Consider the following 24,708-nt stretch of genomic DNA (forward strand, 5'->3'; position numbering starts at 1 on the left):
AGTCACTCTTTCCAGTGCCATTGTAACTTTGAACAGTCACTAAATGAACTGTTGTAAGTCGAGGAGTACCTGTATTAAGTTCCATGTAGTAGCTCAATCTAGATTAAAGACAGTGCTATCAAATAAGTATCGGAATCGCATTGGCTCTTGATTTTATTTAAGTCTATAATTTGGGGAGCATCTTTATGTAGCTGAATTTAAGATAGCATTACAAATAACACTGCAGTATTTTTATCAAAATATTTCACAATGATGATGCAGTACAGATATTCTGGCTTTCTGGATATTTACAATAGCTGATATTTCCTAATTTTGCTCAGGATTTGTGTTTAGTTTCTATTTTGGTCCAGTCATAGATGGCCTAGTCAGGAAAAAACAAGAAAAGTTGTCATTGCTCTTAACCATACATCTTTGAGAATAATTAAGGGGTAGTACTCAGGGGTGAGTTCTACTTGCCTTTACTACTGGTTCACAGTGGGAGCATGTGTGTGCGCTCACTTCGCTCATGCGCACATGCGCTTCTGCGCATGCGCAGATGACCCATGATGACATTGTGGCAGGTGGGCGGAGCCTCCCACCAGTTTTACTACCAGTTCTGTAGAACCGGACAGAACCAGGAGCAACCCACCACTGATAGTACTACAGCTATTATGATTCAGGAAATTTTTCCAGAACAATAAGTTCTGGAATAAAATGATGCAAAAAGGTGAACACTTACATTGTCAAGTCTTGATCCTTGGCCAGAAAATAGCCAGACTTAAATGGTTCCTATCAGTGAGGTTAATGACAGAACAACACTATTAGCAGAAAGTGCTAAACTCCAAGTCTGTTTCTAGACTCCAAATCTATTTAGATACACAGGCAATGACAAAAAAGTTCCAGTCAAGACATGATTATTATTTTCTGGGGACTTTTCTTCACCTTATCTAAACCTATTAAGCTTTTCTAATTTGATCTGAAAACCTGCATCTATCCTTAAATCTATTCAGCTGGCTTTTCTTTGTCGATTTTTGAATTTTGTACATATTCTCTGCCAAAGCTCATTGAGTTGGCTTAAGAAATCATTAGTGCTATCTGTTTTTTATTTCATTACTTAACCTATACTTCCCTAAATAGGCTCTGTTGTTGTTGTTGGTTTTTTTTGAAAGTTTAACTATGTTACTACCCAACACAGAGCATCATTCCTTCCACCTTCACCACCACCCCAAAATAACATTTGCTTTATCCGTAGAATGGTACCATCTTTAGCATGTCATTTTCCTCTCTACTCAATGAAGATTCTGAAGGAGAGTATGTCCAACGATCTTAATTATTTTCAGATCTTAGTTTCAGTGATCACAGGCCAAATTGTTACCTAAAATTTTGGACTAATTATGATGGTTGTATATTTTCAAATCTAATTTTAATCATACAGTTTGCAGCTTCAGAGTACCTAATAATGGATTACTATAATTCTTCATTTAGACTCTACATCATGACTGCCGCAGAGTTATTAAAAACATCTTAATAAGTTTCTGATTTATACCCACATGGGATTGGAAATTTTGCCTCATGTAAGTTTGAAATAAATTTGAAATTCTATAGTGTAGATTTATGAACAGCGGGTTGAGTCATTATTGTATTCTATCATTTTGAGAAGATTAATGCTATAATTTGTTCTTGCTTGTTTAATTTTTTTTTCTAAATCTCTCAAGTTTATCCCCATACTCTAAAAGGTTTCCAGGGATTAAACTTCTGTACCCATGAAATTATGTCACTCTTCTATTTTTTTAGTGTTTTCCTATTTAATGCTTCCTCTTCCATCTCTGTATTTTTAAATCCTAGAAGAAATGTGCTATGCACATGTTTTGACATGGGCATGCTAACCAAGTCATTTGCTTTTCACATGCTTTCATATTTATTTTGTTATGAGTAAAATAAATTTGTAAATCTCCTTTAATGTTCTTTCTCAAATGAATTATTTCCTTTTGTTTATGGTCCAATAGGGCTTAGTGAGCTAATTTTATTCCCTATTGTTTGTGAATTTGATTGCAACTTTTAGCTAATTTCCCCAAATTAGTAAGCAAGAAATAACTATTTCCCTAGATAGTGAATTCAGCTCTATATAAATGTGTTAAATGCATGTTGTACTTGGTTAATCAAATTAAGTTCATTCTTGACTGATCATATGCACGTACCCTTTATATGTACATTTCTTTCAATAAGTATGAGGTATGAAACAGCTCAGAAGTTCATAGCTATCATGATGATTATAGGATTATCCCAGGTTATCCAGGGTCTGACCTGGGACAATGGCCAAATACCAGGTTTACCTGTTGGAACAGTGGGAACATGAACTTTTATAATCTCCCTTGTCATAAGCAGATCATGGCCCGTAACTGATGCCAGTAACCTCTGCAGTTATGCAAGACAGATTAGAGTATTCCTCTCCCAGTGACTGTTAGTGTCTGATGAGGAGCCTTATGCCCCACCACCCCATCCCACCCAGTGACTGATGGAACAATAGCTGGGAGTTGTTCCTCTAATCTGCTGCCCAATCCATCTGAAACCTTGCATTAGGAGGACTGCAGAGACATTGGACCAGATCCTGCCTGTGCAATCTCTTCCTTTTAATGGATTCTATCATTCTCTGTGATTCACAGATGAATTGAGGGAGATTAAATAAAAAAAAAATGTCTAGCACACAATGACAGAAGAACCTGAGTGAATAGAGTTAGAACTATTTTAAAGGCCTACCTCATGGGCAATGCTTCTCCAACCTTATTACATCTGCAGATAGCTGCCCCACATATACCTAATGGTCAGAAGGAACTTTGAGATCCTCTTATAGGATTCTGTGGAGGAAATTTCTTAGCATCTGTCAAAGCCACCTAAATTCTTAAGCAGGTACAGATGACAAGGCAGGACAAATTTCGGCCTTGCCATCTGGCATTGGTTTGAACTTGTTGTCCCTATCCACAGGTAGTGGATAGAGTTCTTAGTACTTTGAGCTCAGCTTTTCCACACCCTCATGGTTACTTAAAGCTGGTTGAGTGGTGAGGTAGGAAAATTCTCACCTCCCAACTGGAAAGTTGAGAGTTCAAGAGGCAGATGTTACTCTCTTAGGGTGCAAGGAAAAAATATCTGCTGCAACCTCTGTGTGGCATCAGGAAAGGCAACCGGCCAGTAAATGCTCAGTTTCATCCAGTCATCACAACCCTACCCCAAATTAAGGGATTACAGGGTTGCAAAAAGGGAGGGTTTTTTTATGGTTGGTTAAAGCTGGTTGGGGGGGAAGGTTCATGTGGGTGGATTCTAGAGATGGTGAATTCTTCTTTGAGTGAGGAAATTGTTCCTCTGCTTTTTGGTTCACCTCCCTCCTCAGGAAACAATCATTGGATCTTACCATATTGGGCAATATTAATCAACTATTCAGCTCCCTTTCTGGACGTAGGTATTTGATAAAGTATTCATGTAGCAGATTCAGAGAGCTCTGGATGAAGTGGATTATCCAGATCTCTTTCAGTTAGGATTCAGGCCTGAATGTGAGATGAAAATGGCATTAGTTGCACTTTTAGATGATCTCTGGTAGGAGCAGGATGGAGATTGTGCATCCATCTCTGCATTTCTTAACCTCTTAGTAGCCTTTGATACCAATGACCATGATATCCTTTTGGACTAGCTCTGGGGATTAGGGATGGAGTGTAGTGTATTGTACTGGCTCTCTTCCTTTCTCTGGCATCAGCTGCCTTTGGTGGTAACTGAAGAGGACAGAGAATCCACTCTTGCCCCCTACTTGGTGAGTTTTGCAGAGGTCAGTGCTTTCTACCTTCCTTTTTACATCTTCATGAATTATTTGAGAGAGATCACCTTCACTCAATTATATCTGCCCATCCTAGTAAGCCCAACAGATTTGGTGTGCTGCAGGTCCCATCCACTAAAGAAGTTAATCTGGGAGGACCAAGAAGACATCTTTTCTGTTATGGCAGCTCCCCCTCCCCCCATGCCCCCACTATAGGACATCATTCCTCCTGAGGAGAACTGGTTCCATCCCCAATATACTTCAGGAAGTTTCTTAAAATATGGTTTTGTGTGGTTGTATCAATAGGCTTGGGCATCTCAAGGTGGTGATGAATTCATGATATGGCTTTATTTATCATTACAATAACTCTCTCTGCTATTCCATTATTAATAACTTTGTGTTTTAACTTAGTTTTTATTATTCTCTTTTTTATTGTATGCCACCCAGAGTCATAAATCTGTGAGATATGTGGCTATGTAAATATGTTACAGTATAAAAATAAAATACCTGTGTTCATATGTAGCAAAAACTAGGGGTCCCTTTTGCTATATTCTTTTCCCAGTAGAAAGTCATAGTGTGCCATATATTACTTTTAGCCTTTCTCTAAATTCATTCTGTTTATGGAGGTAGGATGATTTTAAAGGAGACCCAATGAGGGCAGTACTCCTTCATTTTGTTCGGAATTTGCGGGGGAATGTGTGGATTTTATGGTTGTATTCAAACACAGACTAGATGTGATTGGGATGTTTCATTTGAATTTCTGCACTGAACAGGACTTAGTCAGACTGAATTGAATACAGAAGCCTAAGTAGCCGCTCCTGATTTTTTGAATTTAGGATTCTGTTTTTTCAATTTCTGCCCTCTGCCCTCAATTTCACTTCTATTATTAACTGGCAGATGGTTTTTTCCTTCCTCCATTTTTTCTTTTTCCAAAGAGTAAAGAGGCTGTTTAAAATATTGGCTGGTTTGTTTGTTTTTGAGACAACACCATATACCAAGCATTGGCCCCATTACCAATCAAAATAAGGTGATCTCCTGTCTCCATCAAATATCTCCCTCTCCCCCCACCTTTTTTAAAGAGAGAAATAACTCCTGAAATCACCTGGTTTGCATCTGGCAAATGTAGTAAAATGAATCACTATGTTCAGTAGTTCTATAACTCATACATTTGGTAGCATGTCAGAAAACTATAACAAGTTTGCTAATATCACTTTTCCTGACACATATACATTCAAGTAAAGTAGTCAGAATCATTGACAATAGCTAATACTTACTAAAAGCTTACTCAACTCACATGTTTTATGATGAAAAAACAGTGACACTTGTGTAATATCCATTTTTCAGGGCCTTAAGAACTAGGCCTGTGCAAAGTAGGTGAAGGATGGTTTGAGAAGTATATTTTTTTTGGCCTAAAGCAGCCACACCCTTTGAAAGGTTCCAAATGATATTACAGAGCTATCACAAGTAGCTTCTGCAAGTTCAGTTGCTAGGTTGCCTCATATGCATAGGCAACTTCTTTGCTTTCAGTGCTTTGTGCAGCTGTATTAAGAACTGTAAATGGAACTCAACTGATATTTTGCTCTATATTTTTATTGTTGTTGTTATCAGGATAGGCCACTTTCTTTCTTGAAAATGATGAACTTTGAGGATTCCCAGAACTTAATGTTTGATCTATCATTATCTTTCCATGGCTTTAAGAAAGTAACTGAAAAAAGCCATTAAAACCAAATAAAATGGTATATAAAAACTATAAAAAGTATACTCACCTAAAACCATTAATGTTTCTGCGATACATTTTTTTGGGGGAAAAACCACCTTTATCATTGGATTCTTCACCTCTGGCCATTTATTATATTCATATCAGTTCCAAGGAGTCAGCTTTGCAAAGTGAGATGGGTAGCATATAAATAAATAGGAGCCTGGTGGAGCAGTGGACTAAAGCGCTGTTAAATAGCACTTAGCTGCCAGCTGCCTGCAATTACTGCAAGTTCGAATCTCACCAGGCTCAAGGTTGACTCAGCCTTCCATCCTTCCGAGGTAGGTAAAATGAGGACCCAGATTGTGGGGGCAATAAGCTGACTTTGTATAAAAAAGAACACCGCTTGGGCGGGCCAAAAGCCCTACTAAGCAGGTATATACAAAAGTATGAAGGCTATTGCTTAACCCATTGTAAGCCGCCCTGAGTCTCCGGAGAAGGGCGGCATATAAATTGAACCAATAAATAAATAAATAAAATAAATAGGAAAATAGAATGATGTACTTACAGTGCCGCCCTCTTGGAATGAAGGAAGGGGAGGAATCTTTCATCACCCAGGACAAGTTCCAGGCAGTGAAATCCAAAGAATGTGGGGGACTGTTTGTTGGCGATTCTGGAATGCTGATATCTGCCAGTAAAACCAGAAGATTGTGATGCAAAAAATAATATAGGGAAAGGTTGTTTCAGCTTTATGGATGTAAATATACCTCACGGATTAAGCATCTACCTAAAGTAACTATTAATATTGATTAATTGACATTATTCAGTAGTTTAATCCAAAATTTCTTATATACAGTTGTGTAACACAGTTTCTATTCTACTTGTTTGAACAAATTATTCATGTGAACAGCATTAAGGATAAGCAGTGAAGTCATAGCACCGATAAAAACATTCAACTGATCATCAGCATGTGCATATATAAGCAAAAAATCTTCAGCATATTGAGTGATAGCTATTAATTACCTAATCCTAATTTTCCTATGCATTCAAAGTTCTTAAGAAGATATAGATGTGGTCTCCAGAAATGAACAGGTAGCAGGCATAGTGATTGTAGTCCATTTACTGGTTCAATCCACAAATATATGAAAGGTTTGAAAAAAAACAACCAAGTTTTTTTTAAAGTCACTGCTCTTAAAGATAAATGAAAAAACCCTTCAAAACTAGAAGCACTACCATCTAATGACTTCATGATACAATCATCTCAGTAAATTGGAATAAGGACTGAAATGCCTTTTTTCTTTCCTGTTTTTGTGTCCTATTCACAAGCATTATTCTGAATAAGATTAATTTCCTTCAGCTTTTCAACCGACTGAAGACTATCTATATAAACAGACCAAATAGGAAAATTGACTTATTGTCCTTTATAACAGGAACACATAGCTAAGCCTGATTGGCTACACAGCTTTCTTATATGATAATATTAATTGTAAGCATTTTAGATGGACTCCTATACACACATCAAAGCTGTGGAAAGGCAGAAAATGTAGCAATCACGTTTCTGTAGTTGGCCTCAGTGGAAATGCCTATATATTGTATATGGCATGGTGATTGAATATACCTGATTTGACTCTACAAGATCAATATGCTATATCATTATGAATGCAGAGTCATAAACACCTTAAATGGACCAAAAAAGTCATTGACTTCATTCACTAATCAAACATTTTTAGGACTGCCAACATCAGTAGAATTAAATAGCTGTTTTTGTTTCTTTGTTTCATTGGGGTTTTTTTTCACATGGTTTATTTGAAACCCATTTTTAATCACTGCATCATGCTTTCTTGCTGGTAAAAAGATCCCTTTCATTTCCCTTGTTTGTGCTGAGCTATAATCTTGAGTTCTTAGGATGCCTTTCCACAGACTTCCTAGAACTACACTAATGGATTTTTGGCTCAGTTCTAGTATAAAAGGAAATGCAGTGAAGTTAATCCGGCAGCACTTTGCTGGAGTTGCATGGAAGGCATCTTCCCCTTTGCTGAGAAATCTTGCTTCATTATCAAACTGAGCAGGGGGTTGATTTCTTAATGTCCTGCCCAGTGGTGAAATTCAATTTTTTTTACTACCAGTTCTGTGGGCGTGGCTTGGTGGACGTAGCAGGGGTAGGATACTGCAAAATCTCCATTCCCACCCCACTCCAGAGGAAGGATACTGCAAAATCCCCATTCCCTCCCCATTCCTGGGGAAAGGATATTGCAAAATCTCCATTCCCACCCTACTTTAGGGCCAGCCAGAAGTGGCATTTGCCAGTTCTCTGATTTATTCAAAATTTTCGCTACCTGTTCTCCGAACTACTCAAAATTTCCGCTACCAGTTCTTCAGAACCTGTCACAACCTGCTGGATTTCACCCCTGGTCCTGCCCCCAGTAATCTTTATTTTTGTTTTAAATAATTCAAAATAAAGGCAGTAAGGTAACAATTAGAATGGGGGCAGAGGACTGGCTGGCTGATTTGTGTACTGCCCAATTGTTCAGTTAAAGGACATGCTGATTGACTGAGTATTAAATGTTGTGTGAATGGACATAGAGAAGACACTTCCATCAGAGCATGTTCTGAGGGTGGTAGAAGTGCCCTTAGTCTAATTAAACTCAGTTAAGAATAATATTCTAATTAAATATTAAATCAATTAGCATATTATGTAGTTTGAGTCTTAGTGTTGATATACTGCAGTAATGTTTTCACTATATATTTTGACAGAATATATTGATTATATATTACAAACTTTGTTCTCAAGCACCGTTTAAGCATTAGCATTGCAGACAATGCAAATCATCTTATTCATTTTAATCTGATAAAAATTGAAATCTATAAAATACTAAAATGCCAGTTTCATGCCAGTGTAGAGTATGAGATGGATGCAACAATTAATCTTGCATGCATATAGAAACATTTGTTCAGATATTCAGCGACAAATAAAATTCTCAGTAGGAAACTTTCATTCATACCAATTAATGAAATATACAAAACCCAGATATAATTCGAATATATTAAACTATGTCAGCATAGTTAATAGATATAAATATGCATCAATCTGGAGAATGCAATATAACTGCCAGTATCAGAAATAATATTCTTGCTCTCCACATACACATTCAGGAATATAGAGCACAAAATATAAGTTACTTTTAATGGAGTTTACAAAACTGTGAGCAGTATCTCTGTAGCTGAAATTGTACCTTCAAGGAATAAAATTTGACTTCAGAACATTTCTTACTTCTTGCTTACTTGTTATTCTTTGAGATCTGGCACATAAAGCAGATTTCTTCATACTGTAGTGCATTTCAGTGCCTTACATTTGCCATACAAGCCTTTAGGGAATACCTCAGCTTGGTGTCTCCCAGCTATGTAGAGACTACAACTCTACAAATGATTAGGTTATATACTCCCAAAAGAGCTGAAGAACACCAAGTTAAGAAAAAGCAGATTATCCTTTGACAATGCTCTCTCATTGGTTGTAGAATCTGTATTCATCTGCTCAATATTTGTTTGTTTGTTTATCCCAGGTAACCCAATAGCATTTGGTGAATTTGAGCAACTTTATTGAATGGAAGTGGCCAGATGGAAGACTTTTATGTCATTTCGTCCACAAAAGAGAGTTAGTTACTTTAAATAAAACTGTTAAACAATAGTCTGCTGACACAGTGAGGAAAAAATGAACAAGTTTTGCCGTCCTTATTATCACAATGTAGGCCCAACCATTGTTGCATTTGCTTCTGATCACCCATGATGACGTCATGGCGGGTGGGCAGAGCTTCCTGTCGGTTTTACTACCCATTCTATAGAACTGGACCGAACCGGGAGCAACCCACCACTGCCTCAGACATAAGAGACTGCTTAGGACATGATTTACAACTGGGATGGCATGCCTTCTTATGGTATGAGAAGAATAAAATTTACAGATACTTTCAAAATCACTACATAAGAAACTCACTATTATCTGTATAGGAAAAAATAAAAGCTAAGATCTATTTGAGAATCCCAGAATGGCTCTCAATGATGGAAGCATTTACATATCCAAATCTGGTGAAGTTTGAAAAAATTGTGACATATAAAGACATTTTGGACACTGAAGGGAGATTAAAATCTAAGCAAGAGCTTGAAGACCAGGGTATTAAATTATCATGGTAGCCTCAATTGTAAATACAATCTAAATATGATAAAGACATGAAAATGTACAGCTTTTATAAAGGACAAACAGCCTTTGATCAGATATTGTTGAATTCTGATGAAAAACTAATTAAGAAAATGTATAATTTCTTACTAATTTGGAAAATGGAGGATGAACAAGTAAAAGACACAATGATACAGTGGGCAAAAAACTTTGGATATAATGTAGAATTAGAGAAATGGCAAAACTTATGGGAAAGAAACTATAAATTAACAATGGCAACCTCTTTAAAGAAAACTTATATAAAATGTTTTATAGATGGCACTTACCACCTGCTAGGTTAGCTAAAATGTTTAAAAATATGTCTAGCAAATGTTGGAAATGTAACCAAAAAATGGGCACATATTACCATGTGATGGACCTGTGTTAAAGCAAACAAATTTTGGGCAAAAATACATACCATATTTTTTGGAGTATAAGACGCACCTACCTTTTTTGTTTTGTTTTTTTTATAAAAAGTTTTTTTTTTATTTTTTAGACAAACACACATACAAACATACAATGTATTTTCTTTGAACAGAGTATTTGGCTGGTTCACAAATTTAAACAGTGTTTAGTCATTTCAATTAAATTTACAATTTCTATATTTCCTTTTTGCCATATTTATTCCTCATCTGTTTTTTAAAAACATCAATATTATTTATTTATTTTCCTTATACTTATATGCCGCCCTTCTCCTTATACTATCCTTCATCCTCATCTCTAATCTTAATCAAATTCAATTTTTCCCTTCTATTCTATATTATACCCCTTCCCATTGTCATCTATTTTTATATCCATCCTCACATTGGTTAATTATGTAATATTACAGTTGTTTAATACAAATTCAACATTTTAATATAAATCAATTAGTTATATTAATATTAATATATAGTTAATATTTTGTATATTAATCAATATGAACATGAATATTCCAATCATTTCCATGCAATCCAATTCTTGATGAATGCTTTTTTTCCTTTTATGTACCCTGAGAGTACATAATATGCACCAAAGACAAATTCCTTGTGTGTCCAATCACACTTGGCCAATAAAGAATTCTATTCTATTCTATTCTATTCTATTCTATTCTATTCTATTCTGTTCTGTTCTGTTCTGTTCTGTTCTGTTCTGTTCTGTTCTGTTCTGTTCTGTTCTGTTCTACTCTACTCTACTCTACTCTACTCTACTCTACTTTACTCTACTCCCTATTCCCTATTCCCTATTCCTTTCTATTCTTATTACCAGTGGGTGGAAAAAAGGGGTGGAGATTAAGAATGTAATCTGTACTGCTAAGCAAATAAAGTAACCCAGACAACATGATGTTTATTAAGCACTAAAAAACTTAAACAATAGAAAATTAATAAATAAATTTTATAAAAAAGTAAAGTGCATATGTGGGTGGAGAAAGGCTAAATTCTAAAAAGCCTACTTTATGGCCCACGTGAGATTGCATATAAGATACTTCTTCAGACTTATGTCTTCAGAGCTCCTATACCGGTGATGGCAAACCTATGGCACATGTGCCACAGGTGGCACGCAGCGCCCTCTCTGTGGGCATGCAAGCCATCACCCCAGTTCAACTCTGCCATGCATTTGCGCGTACCTCCCGCTGGACAGCTGGTTGTCGGGTCTCTGCGGCACATGCACGGGGGTGGGGGTGGGACACATGCAGGGGGCAGGACATGCATGCGTGGTAGGTGGGAGCATGCAGGGGGGCCATGCGTGCATGTGCGGGGGCAGGGCGCATGCATGGAGGCAGGGCACATGCACGGGGCTTGCGCACGCATCACATTTTTGGGGTTCGGGTATGCACGCTTTGGGCACTCAGTCTGGAAAAGGTTAGCCATCACTGTCCTATACAATATATCCTGTAACAACAGATTGAGTGGAGTGAGTTTGTTCAGTGAGATGGATATTTGATGTATAAATATATAAATAAATAAAATGGGATTCATGGAGCTAACTGAAGCAATAGTTTCACTGCTACAGAAACACAATAAACAGAGCAATTCATAATTGGATAAAATCTACTCAAAGATTTATGTGGCTTAACCAATTTATTATTTAATTTTAACAGTATTCAAAAGTATTCAAAAGAGGGTGATACTGAAAAAGATACTTGACAAAATGCTGATATTTGCTGCCCTAGCAATGAGATATCTCAGTAAAATATTAATGATCCAGAACTAAATGTGAACAATTAGATAGAAAAGATTATGGAGAGATTTATGTTTGGGTCTACTTCAGTCATCTTCCCAGATTATGCTCGTCTAAATTTTTATCCACAGCTTTTGACAGTATTTTATGTTCTTTCATGAAAAAAAAGGTGAAACTGCTTGCATAGAGGCAAGTAGAGGTAGGACTGCAACTTGTCAGAAAAGTAGGTTGATACTCCCTCACAGTATGGTATATATTTTAAAACCCATTATCATTGAATGAAAAATAGGAACATTTGTATTCAAAATCCTTTCATTATGCTATTTTCAGGCCTGCACATTTTTTGACATAATATATCTGGTATGTGAGATCATAGTCTTGATTGCTTTGCAACAGGGAAGTGCTTCTCCCAAGTAGTACCAAATAGAGGAAACAGAAGCTGTGAGCAGCCTTGCAAGTACGGAAAACAAATTATTTTTCCTATGAACATGTTTATATGTAAAGAGCCTTGGTGGCGCAGCAGACTAAAGTGCTGTTAAGTAGCACCAGCTGCCTGAAATTACTGCAAGTTCAAATCTCACCAGGCTCAAGGTTGACTCAGCCTTCCATCCTTTCAAGGTTGGTAAAATGAGGACCCGGATTGTGGGGGCAATAAGCTGACTTTGTATAAAAAAGAACACCACTTGCGGGGGCCGAAAGCCCTACTAAGCAGGTATATACAAAAGTATGAAGGCTATTGCTTAACGCATTGTAAGCCACCCTGAGTCTCCGGAGAAGGGTGGCATATAAATCAAACCAATAAATAAATAAATAAATATTCCTTCAAATGGCAATGGCCAAAGAGAAAGCTAAACACTGCCTCCCCCCACTCTCTCTCTCTCACACACACACCACTTCCCAGATCTAATGTGCTTGAAAATTAAAGGAGAAACATACTTCGAATATGCAAATAAATTTCACTCATAAGAAATATTGGCAATAGCTGGCAAAATATTCCCCCTCAGCTGCAAGCTACCTTGTACCTTTCCATTTGACTATTCTCCTGTTGCGGTGTCTCTCACTGTTCAGTTCCAGAAAAACAGTTGCCAATTGCTTTCATTTCCATAGAATGAGAGCATACTTTTTAACAGTCAAGAGTTGGCTAAGTCATAGTAAATCTTGGAGACAATATGTAAATTCTCTATAAATTTAAATTAATTTTGTATAGCAATATCATTTTTGTTACAAGTAAAAATAAGAGTCAATCCTGTTTTTAAATATTCAAAGACTAGCTTCGGAAAGCATTGAAAACTTCTTGTTAGCATGATTATATTGCTATGTAACTTCAATTATTCAATCTACAGGCTTTATAAGTTTTTGGTTGGTTGTATCCATGTACTATTAACAGTTTCTGTTTTTCTCTGTGATATGTGCCTTCTTCTCCCAGGCTTGAATGCCAGAAGAGCTAAAACAAGCATGAAAACGTTTTGGTTTTGCTCTCCCCACTGCTTCTCAGATCAATAAAAAATGGGAGTTTTGTAATTTATAGAAGGAAGGATATCAATGAATGTAAAATAAAATTTTCGATTTCTGTGAAAGTGATGTGACATCTACTAAATCTTTTGGTAGATATTGAAACTGTTTTGGCAGATTTCAATGGATGTTCATCTTTTGTAATTTTTGTAAATAACAATAATTTTAAAAAACAAAGTAGCTTGGAGTATTGATATATAAGATTTATACTGATCTTTATATATCTACTTTAATTTTGATTAATTTTCTATTTCTCAAAGAGGAAAATGGATTAAACTATTTCTCTCATATGGAGGGTTCCTCCATTAGTTTCTTCCAGCAAGCTAGCTGAGCAACTTTCAGCCCATGTACCTCACTAGGTTGCTGCTTTGAGGAAAAATAGGAGAAGGAAGGAGTATTATGTATGTTCAGTGCTTTGAGTTATTTTAAAATAATAAAGGTGAGACAAAAAGTCTAATAAATTAACAAATTATTAGCTATGTCTTTCATTGACAATGGAATTCTAGCCTTTATGAAGATATAAAACGGACATATGCAATCATATCTTTGTCCTATGATCCACACGGTATTTTTCTGGCTTTTAGTAATGGTTGATTTTCTTAGCACTTTCTACAACTTTCCTGTAAAATAGATCAGGATATTAATCATGTCTTATAGGATAGCATATACCGTACCTTTTAGGCCTGGCTGTGAACAAGAAAGGTAACAGCAGTAAAATATATGTCACAGTGTAGTAGTTGGCAGGGTAGCACTAAATGCCTTGGGAAAGATATTCAGATAAAGTGATATATCTATACATACAAAGATCAGAAGTATGAGATAATGATTTTTCCCAATGATACTCTATAGAAGAAGCAGGATAAAAAGAGAGTTGGTGTTTTTGAATTTTGGGGTTTAAGACTGATGGATAACCAAGAAAATGAGCAAATGAATCACTAAATAAAGCAATCCAGAATTCCAACTCAAGGCAAAAATAAGCAAGCTCAAATTATCATACTTTGGACACATTATACAAAGACCAATTTCCTTGAGAAGTCTACAATCTGGGAAGGAACAAAAGGAAGGAAGGAAAAATAAAAGATGACAACCAGAAGCAAGTAGCTGAATTCAATTACAGTGATGATGGTGGCATCATTGGAAGATATGAAGGGCAAGGTTGAGGACAGATCATCATGGAGGACAGATTAATAACACATAATCAATTAAACAGTCAATCAACTATGTGCAAATCAGATCTAGCATCTTGCCTCAATCTTAATAGAATGAAGACCTAAAAGTTCTGGATCAATCTTCCCCAGTCTGGCATACTTCAAAGTATTGGACTATAATTTTTTTATCACATTAATAGGGTATTTAGGAGCCCTGGTGGCCCAGTGGTTAGAATTCAGTATTGCAGGTTAATTCTGCCCACAGCCTGAAGTTCAATCCTGATGGGGTCAATGTTGAGTCAGCTTCTATCATTTGTAGGTTAGTAAAATGAGGACCCAGATTGTGGAAGGCAATATGCTGACACTGTAAACTACCCAGAGAGTGCTGTAAAGCACTATGGGGCAATATATATTCTAAGTCTAAGTGCTGTTGCTTTATAGGAATTCTGATCCATCCATAAAATATATAATAAAATTACTGTCACATAGTTGTTTAAATAAAAGCCACAGATCTGTATTAGAAATATTTCTGTATTTCTATATTCATTTTCCACATAGATGATTCCAAGAATGGCTGTAGAAATAGAACTGTAGAACTTCTGCAGATACAATATGTTTCAAAAAAAGCTGAATTACAAGTATCTTTTTATTAGGTCAGAGATCCAGATTTTTTGCTTGTGTAACAGAAATGAAAACCCCTAATTTCCATATGGATCTTTAATAGTATCCATGGGCCATATTTCATTTGATTTCACTATGATTTTGCCTGACCCAGATCTACTTCCTTAGTATGCTGTACAAATCCATCGCTGAGACCTTTTCGCTGAAGTACTGTGCAAATGATTCCTGATTCATTGCTGCTGAGAGGTGCTGAACAGCCTGCTTAAAAGAATGAGGTGTGGTTCTGATAGTTATGAAGAATAGGACTGCTCTGAACACCTTTTTTTCGCCTCAGGAAAACTCTACATTGAATTTAATTCTGTCCTTCCTTTCTGGAAATGCACATTACTACAATTGAGCATCTTTCTTCATACAACTGACAAAAGACTGTTCAACCTAGATGTGTATATGACAGTGTCTATAAGTAAATGTCTATAAGTAAACTCAGACCAACCCAGGCTCGTGTAACATTATCCTGTGACATGTATATTTGTCTTCATTTGAGATAGATAGATAGATAGATAGATAGATAGATAGATAGATAGATAGATAGATAGGTAGGTAGGTAGGTAGGTAGGTAGGTAGGTAGGTAGGTAGGTAGGTAGGTAGGCAGGCAGGCAGGCAGGCAGGCAGGCAGGCAGGCAGGCAGGCAGGCAGGCGGACTCACAAAAATATCTCTTCATTTTGTCCCTATGACAACTACCTTGTGGGACTGATAGAGACAGAAACTGTTATTAATTTTCTGAAAGCTCTTAAATATCAAACTCTTCCAGAAGCTTACCAAGAGTGAGCACATGCCACCCAGGGATGAGATTACAGTTTATATTAATTTTTAATATATTATTGCTATGCTTTGTTAACCACCCAGAGCTATTTGACTAAGATGAGTAGCCATATAAATTTTGCAACATAAATAAATGCTTCTATTTTTCTCATTTTATTTTTTATGGGTATTTGAGTTATATTGTTGAATATACTTTTGCTTGTATGAACTGTCAAGAGTCTAGTCTGACTGAGCAAGGTACAAATTGAATAAGTGAACTTTCATAATCAAAATAAATGCTTCAGAGCTCTAGAACATTTAGGTAATAGCATCATGGGACTGTTGACAGAAAAGGGCTGGAATTGGTTTCACTTCACAGCAGACCACTAGTTTAGTCCTAATGTTCTGGCGATCAGTCTTCTGCAAACACTATTTTTCTCCAAAGCTTTTAACCAAAGTCCAAGACCTTAATTACTATACTTTAAAAAAGACTAAAATCTTATAAGATGCTATTTTCTCAATTGTCAAGAGAAAACAACACAAAAAACCCTTGCAGAATTTGGAAATTATGCAATATGATATTATTGTTTAAATATTTTAAAAAAATAATTTAGAATCCCACAGCTATTGAGGATGTCAAATAGGCTTTGGTCTTGGTAGGTACTGTGTTGCCCAACCCCTGAATCTCACAATGGTTCATCAAGATTTGTGTTGATGCAATGATCTGTGTAAAAAAGAAAGAAAGAAAGAAAATCCTAGGGCTTCCTGACATTACTTATTGTATCTGTCTGTAGTTTCTTCTCTGATAAACATATTAGCTGCCTGTTGGGTTCAGTATAAATTTGGCATTAACTGACAAAACAAAGAAAAACCCAACATTTGTTATTCAAATAAAATTAAACTTAAATTAAATATTCTAAAACATTACTGATATCAGAATTAAACCTATTTTTATTTTCATTTGTAATGAATGAGCAGAAAAGTGCCCAAATTTTTCTGATAATGTTAAAGTCATATAGTTTGGCCATACCCATCACTGCCCAGCTTTGATTCAAATATCCTTCTTTACATTTTCTTCCTCAAAATGTTTAGTTACTATCCATCACAAAACCTTTTCATTTTTTTCTGGCCAGAAAACATGTTAAATAAAGTATGTTAGAATGATTTTATGTCAAATTCAGAAAGCTTCATGGAGTCCAAATAAACGGTTTTATGAGTGTCAGAAAAATTGTATTAAACTGTTGTTGAAAGCCCATATGAATAGCAGTTAATACCTGAAATCAGTTGATGTGACACTTTTTAAATGGAACATGCTTTGGAAAAATGACTGATAATATTGATTGAATATGTTCAGTCTGAAACAACATGTAGTTTCATGCAATATGGAATATTTCAAGCATTGCATGCATGTTTTTTTAAGACACACATTAGCAGCCCCAGATTCTGTGGCAACAGTTGCTGAATAATTCATTCATACTTTTAAACAAAATGGTGGCTACTGATGGAAAAGAAATTGACCACTGGATTATCAGAAACTAGATCAGAATTGCCTTAACCATTGTTTGCATACAGGCATTCAATGGAAACAAAGGAACAGAAAAAGAGAGATCATTTATGAACATCCAACCTACTCCAAGACCCCGCTTACAAACCTCTAAACACAGACCCCACCACCTACCTGGAAAAAACCACCAAATTCAAAATAAAAGCCTCTCCCATCAGTGAAGATATCCAGCAAAGAATTATCCCCAGAGAGAAATAATCCAGATGCCCCAAGCTCTATGGCCTCCCCAAGATACACAAAGAAGGAACACCACTCAGACCCATAGTCAGCTCCATAGGCTCACCTCTACAGAATCTTGCCAAATTTCTTGCCAAACAACTTCAGCCTTACACAGAATCCATCACCTCACGCGTACAAAACTCATTCCACTTCATAGAAACAATAAAGAAACAAAACCTACAACCCAGCGACCTACTCATGAGCTTCGGTGTCATATCCCTCTTCACCCAAATACCTATTAAAGAAGCCTTGACATCTATCCAAAACAAATACAACCCCCCTAAGCATATCCTAGATCTGACCAACCACTGCCTAACCAACACATACTTCATCCACAATGGACAAAGATACAAACAGATAGAAGGAGCACCTATGGGATCACCCCTCTCACCCGTCATCGCAAACCTATACATGGAACACTTTGAAACCAGCGCTTTAGATAAATCTGAACACAAACCCAAACTCTGGCTTAGATATGTAGATAACACTTTCGGAATTTGGCCACACGGAAAGGAAAAACTGGACAACTTCCTCACACATCTCAACAGCCTATACCCCAAAATACAATTTACTATGGAAATAGAAGCTAACAACCAACTCCCCTTTCTGGACGTCCTAATCTACAAAAAACCCAACGGCTCCCTAGGACACACCATCTACCGGAAAAGAACACACACCAATCGATACTTAAATGCCTAGAAACTAGTGGATTGTGATTTCACTGAACTAGGGCTGCATAAAAATCTTGGTTTACATAGGAAGAACCTGGCTAAAGAGAAATACACATAAAGCCTATGAAAAGGAAAGAAAACAAATATATAAACTAAATAAGAATTAAAGTGAAATATAGATAATCATGTCAGCGTGCATTATATTTCATAATATGTTTTGTTTCACACCTAAGTAAATATTAGTTTTGCTTTGCTCTATAAACTTGGAAGAAAAATGAGGGAAGATGAGACACTTCTTATATCAGGATGGATAGGTGGTCAGAAACTGTTGATGGATTTGCACGTGGTACAGAAGAAGCAACAAAAGGATTCATCCTTAATTGTATTCTGAATCTTGAAATACAGGCTATATGAATAGGAGATTTTTGCACTAGTTTTCTAGGGTTGTTCTGGGAGAAAAGTACATTTCATGATCTAAAACATTTCACAAGTTTGGCAACTATGTAAATGAGTGATCTAACCCTTTTGTTTTACAAATTACAAAGTAGTACAAAAATGGGATTGAGCCTAATAGATTTTAAGAAATTTGCCTATCCCATAATGGGATACTATAATTATGCAGAATAAAATATTAGCACAGTTTTGTTTTTTTTAATTTTAATTTGATTTATATGCCGCCCTTCTCCGGAGACTCAGGGCGGCTTACAATGCGTTAAGCAATAGCCTTCATTCTTTTGTATATTTTATACAAAGTCAGCTTATTGCCCCCACAAACTGGGTCCTCATTTAACCTACCTTAGAAAGGATGGAAGGCTGAGTCAACCTTGAGCCTTGGAGAGATTCGAACCAGCAGTAAATTGCAGGCAGCTGTGTTAATAACAGGGTGCTTTAAACCACTGTAGTACCAAGGCTCTTATTATTATTATTATTAGTTATTGGATTACATCACAACTCTCCCCGTTTGATAAAGACTTCAACCTCTTACATCTTTTTTCATGCAAGTTCCAAACACATATCTGCTTTCTTTGGCCAGATTACAGCAACAGCCTCTGCAACCTTGCTGGTCATAGCAGTTTTATTAAGCCTCTCATACTGGCATGAGAATGAGATATAGCCAGAAGCCTGAAATGGTGGCTTAATAGCCAACAGAATGAGTATTTGTTGTATTTTCTATGAATGACTGAGCTACCAAATATAACCACCAAAATTTTACTTGGTTAAGACAGGATGCCTACAATGCTCTCTCTGACCTGTTTAATTTCTAGAAACTGAAAAAGTTCAGCCTATTAAAGCTAATAATACAGAATGCTCTGAAGCATTACCTTCGCACAATGGAAACTAATTATAATGGCTGTAGGATACTGTACTTGTGAATTTTATGCCTTTTGTGTGTTTAATACCATTTATTAGTAGCCTTGAAGCTAAGAAATACTATGCAAAAAAAGATAATGAACTCACAAGATGCAGAAGGAATACTAGCCATTTCTTTTCTGCAGAAAAATTATATTATCCCAAGAAGAGGAAAAGAATGAAATTTCTATTTCTATCTAAAATCCAGCTGTCCTGGCAGCAACAATAAAATTGTGTTCAAATTCCCTTGACTGGGAAAGATTCCAGCGTATTTAAATTGTCTATTTTCACTGCAATATTTCTGATTTGCTTAAAGGATACCTTCTCTGACTCCAGCTGTGGGAAATTTAAATACATAGAAGCATTTCTCCTGAAAGTGTTGTAAATGTTCCTGAAATGAATCCCATAAAATACCTGAGTAACACAGAAAAAGTTCTTATCTTTACCTAGTTAGCCACCTGCAAACTGGCTGCAAATAGAAATTGTAGATATGAAAATTATGATACCTCAACACTTTGTTTACAGACTGAAAAAGAGGTTAGAGGAAAGAGCTAGAAGGATAAGAAGATCTCTCTTAGATATACTGGAATTTCATCCATAACATTCTTTTTCCCAATTTGTGGTTGCATCCGTCAAAAGAGAAAAAGTGGCCTGAGTTGGACATTCAATTCTTATACTTTATTCATTTATTTTTCACATGACTAGATGTCCCTTACATTTTAGTGGTTGTCCTCTATTTTAAAGGTGACCAGAGAATTATCATCCATTTAAAAGCATTCTCTGTTTGAATGACCTACCAAAAAAACTTCAGGATAAAGAACAATAAAAAAAAAAGGAGAAAACTTCAAATTGCTTTAGTCATTAAAACACAGAGATGCTAACACACGCACAGACTACCCAATCACAATACAGTAGTACTCAGTAAATGTTTCTATTAAAATATCTTTGTAAATTCTAAATATGCATCTATAGGTGTAGACATTTGTATAATTATTATGCAACTATATGTTATTATGTTAGAGCCTTGGTGGCGCAGTGGACTAAACTGCTGCTGTTAAAGTAGTACTTAGCTGCCAGCTGCCTGCAATTACTGCAAGTTCAATTCTCACCAGGCTCAAGGTTGACTCAGCATTCTATCCTTTCGAGGTAGGTAAAATGAGGACCCGGTTTGTGGAGGCAATAAGCTGACTTTGTATAAAATAGAACACCGCTCGGGGGGGGGGGGCAAAAAACCCTACTAAGCAGGTATATACAAAAGTATGAAGGCTATTGCTTAATCCATTGTAAACTGCCCTGAGTCTCCAGAGAAGGGCGGCATATATAAATCGAACAAACAAACAAACAAACAAACAAACAAATAAATAAATAAATATTCTTGTTCTTTTTTTTATATTAAATCATAAATTACCACCTTTTCTTTCACCAATTGCACAGCTGAAGGTACTTTCAATGTTATCCCATAAAGATGTTGCCTTCATGGTACACTGATAGATATAGGATTCTTTCTTACCAGCTGTTACCTTTTGGGGCGCCTAGGGAGGGGGGGGGCAAGAACTTGAAAGATACCATAGTGACCATTCATTTTATGTTACAAGTTAGGAGATACTCCTTCGAGTATCTTACTCCTCTAAGATAATATTACCCAAATTTCAAGAACCTTATTTTTTAAAAAAGAATCCCAGGTTTATCCACAAATTCAAATTATATATAAGGATACAGCTGCTGTGTTAAGCTGCTGTGTAGGTGGCAATGTGGAAGCTTATTCACATAACTGGCCCTTTTCCCTTTCCCCTCGTCCTCCCATGACACTTCTGAACCACTATTTTTTCAGAGCCTCAGCAGACAGGCGTAGGCAGCATTCAGTCAAGCAGAAATCAAGAAAGAGCATAATTTATGGCAAAGGCCACTTTTATACTTCCATTTTGTGACAATATTATTAAAAATTAAGACTGTAGAATGCTTTGAAAGGGTGTGTTGAGTCAATGAAGCTTTAGCCAAATCACCCTACTAAAGCATATTTATGTTGCTAAATTTATGTCGCTAATCTAGAGTAGTTGGCCAAAGTGTTTTATCATCTCATTAAACTTTCTGCCTATCAGAGTTATTTTGGAGTGGTAAGGACCATTCGCTCTTTATTTACTATCCCAGTTCTCGTATTTTTAACGTATACAGGTATGAGACTCAACTTAACTTGCTTAATAAAATGAGATACCTATGTGCTACCCTTGTCAACACAATCAGGTGAGCTCATAGCACTCCCAATAGGACTCTCATATTTGAACGGTCCTCTACTACTTGGGGTCAAACCTTAATTTCACATTCTGCATAAGAGTGGTGTATTTAAGTCTTCACAATGAATGAAGCCTAAATGTTTTCATGTTTTTAAACCAAGGGTGGAACAAGGCTATGAAGCCACTTGTTCTGTGCCATTCTCCTACATGGCCAATCTTTATTTGCAACACCAATTTTCAGTAAACCAATCTGCTTCTGCTAATTTAACTATTACAGACCAAGCCAGAGGTTAGTAATTTATGAAGAGTTTAGATTTTCATTCCATTTTGATTTTATTGGGAGGAGGAGGAGGATGAAGATGAGAGCATTTTAATGTTTTCTCGGTATAGCCTATGAATGATTTTTTTGAAAAAGAGAATCAAAGCAGCTCAATATTTGCTATCTCAAACTCAGTTTGCATTACACCATTTTTAAATCACACATCTTCAAATCAAATCTGTCCTCATTGGACAATCTATTAAACATATTAATTAGTTAATTAGTATGCTGTCGTGGTTAACTCTTATAAAATAGGGGAAAGTTAAAGATAGGTCATAATTTGGCTTGTAGCCAGATGTCCAGTAAATGGCAGGCATAATAATTTCTATAGAGAATTTAGTATAACTGAATGTAATACTCAATTAGTTATTTCTTCTGCTCAAAGGTAAGTATACTAGAGCAATAACTGATAGAGTAGACAAAACTATCAGGGAATAGCTGGTATTAAAAGATAAGATTAAAAACGCATATCATTTTTATAATGGTTTCATAAATAACATTTGTAACCATTTTCAAACCATATTACCCCCTCCATAATTATAAGTATGTCCCAAATTCACCTGAGATGTAAGTCTTTAAAATGAAGAAGCTTTAAATATAAACCAACATTTAATGTTTGCTTTCATGAAAAATCACTGTGAACTGAAAAGTGAAAATCCCAGCCCAATTCCCACACCACAATATTTTTTTTAATTTTCAAAGATTCTTGAGAGTATCTTTGTCAGTATTCAAAACCTGTATTGCCAACCCATTATGCAATGTTAATAATTTACTATGCAACGGTCATCTCTTGCATATATCAATCTATCTTAGAAAGATCTTACAATATGTAGCAAAACCATATGATCAACTTTTAATTTACATTGTTCTAGCAAGTGGTTACTCTCGTTGCTCTTCAGACTATATCCTCTAGGTTAGTCAACATTTTCTCCCAATTATCTATTTAATAAGCATTTATTCTGTCAATTCTAATTTGTACATTGGCATGAAATAAGATAATACAATTTGTTACATGGCATGATATTGGAATTAGAAGCCATTATATACCTGCTGAGGGGATAATTTGAATAACTTACAAGATATAAAAACTCTAAACATATTTGTTTAAAATCTAAAACCTATACTTAAAATAAATGAATGTAAAGTAATAAAATTCTTTAAAATTTTTGTAATTCACTTTGCTGCTGAAAAAGAAAAGAAGTTTAATACCTTAAATAAGGCATTTATTAACTGAGATATCATCGGATCAAATATATAATGAGATATATTATAATGAACTTTGTTTTCAGAAAGAAGCATGATGGAAGTCTTTCAATAAAGGGGGAAAATACAGAAAAAAACTTAGTGTCATGCTCATATATAGTCTTTACAGATGTTGTTAACACTATATTATGGCAGCATATGATGGTACAATGTTTCAATCAATTTCAGGATGAAAAACTCATCAATGAGGAGGAAGAGGAGTATAATTTATTAACCTTGTATGCTATCAGATTCTCAAGGACTCTAGAAGCTCACAACAATCAAAGAAATTATAATAAAATCAATACAACATAAAAGTGATGGCAACTCTTATGAAGTGAGGAGATTCACTCTTCTTCACCAATAGTAATAGTATAGAGGACATAGTAATAATATAGAAGCAATAGTAATAAAGTATAGACATAATTGTAAGATTCATAGTATAGAGTTCATTGTAATTGTCATAATAACAGAACAGAATATAGGACAGAGGTAATAGGAAGTCCTGAGACATATTTGTAAATGTTACTCCTCATCTTCAGTCTGGGTCTATCTAATTGGGAATGCTTTTTTACTTTTTTTAAAAGTCTATGACAGATGGGTTGAACCTACCCATTCTTCCTGATCCATACTAAAAACAGAGGAACACTGAATTATTTCATCAGAATATAAGCCTTTCCTTCCAAGCATCTATTCTACAATATATACATTTTCTTAGGCATCACATCATACATTATAGTTTGCCACACACTTTCCAACAACCACCATTTTAAAATTTCTTTTAAATTCAGTTTGAAGCTTCAAAGATGCATTTCAGAAATGAAAGCCTTTAATTTCAAACAGTACAATAGTGAGCAAATCAGGAAAAAATTGATTCATGAGAAAGAATAAAAATATACCTTTCTTTCTCCCTGGATGTAACCCCAGGATGAATAACTTCAGTACTATCAACAACAGTGCTGAGGGCTATTCCAATTTCTTCCTTTATCCTATCGCCTGTGTATGTGTGTGTTTGTGTGTGTGTAGGTATGTGTTACTATCTCAGAAACACACCTGCTGTTGAGGGATATTTTGCTCAAAAATTCAGTTCAGCAGTCTTAAGAATATACCTTATTATCAGTTGCTAACCACTTGTTTTGAAAGTTAGATTAAATTAGAACTTAATCCCGCAGTCATTCATATTTGCTT

At 35.7% G+C, this 24,708-nt stretch overlaps 1 protein-coding gene and 1 long non-coding RNA gene across 2 annotated transcripts in view; both read right to left on the minus strand.

Moving 5' to 3' along the window:
- ALK (ALK receptor tyrosine kinase) overlaps positions 1-24,708 on the minus strand; it is a 641,419-nt gene that overhangs the window by 468,376 nt on the left and 148,335 nt on the right. The window contains exon 2 of the mRNA XM_087883123.1: positions 6,046-6,165. Coding sequence (XP_087739249.1) covers positions 6,046-6,165 — 120 coding nt within the window. The remainder of the gene's footprint in view (positions 1-6,045; positions 6,166-24,708) is intronic.
- Positions 126-3,510, minus strand: LOC148116883 (uncharacterized). The gene is made up of 3 exons (XR_015731491.1): positions 3,386-3,510; positions 719-768; positions 126-361 (listed from the first exon to the last, which is right to left on the minus strand). It is a non-coding gene; the product is annotated as an uncharacterized LOC148116883 (long non-coding RNA).

Source organism: Pantherophis guttatus, chromosome 1, assembly GCF_059756535.1.
Source record: "Pantherophis guttatus breed Tessera chromosome 1, ASM5975653v1, whole genome shotgun sequence".
In the NCBI taxonomy this organism is placed as follows: domain Eukaryota; kingdom Metazoa; phylum Chordata; class Lepidosauria; order Squamata; family Colubridae; genus Pantherophis; species Pantherophis guttatus.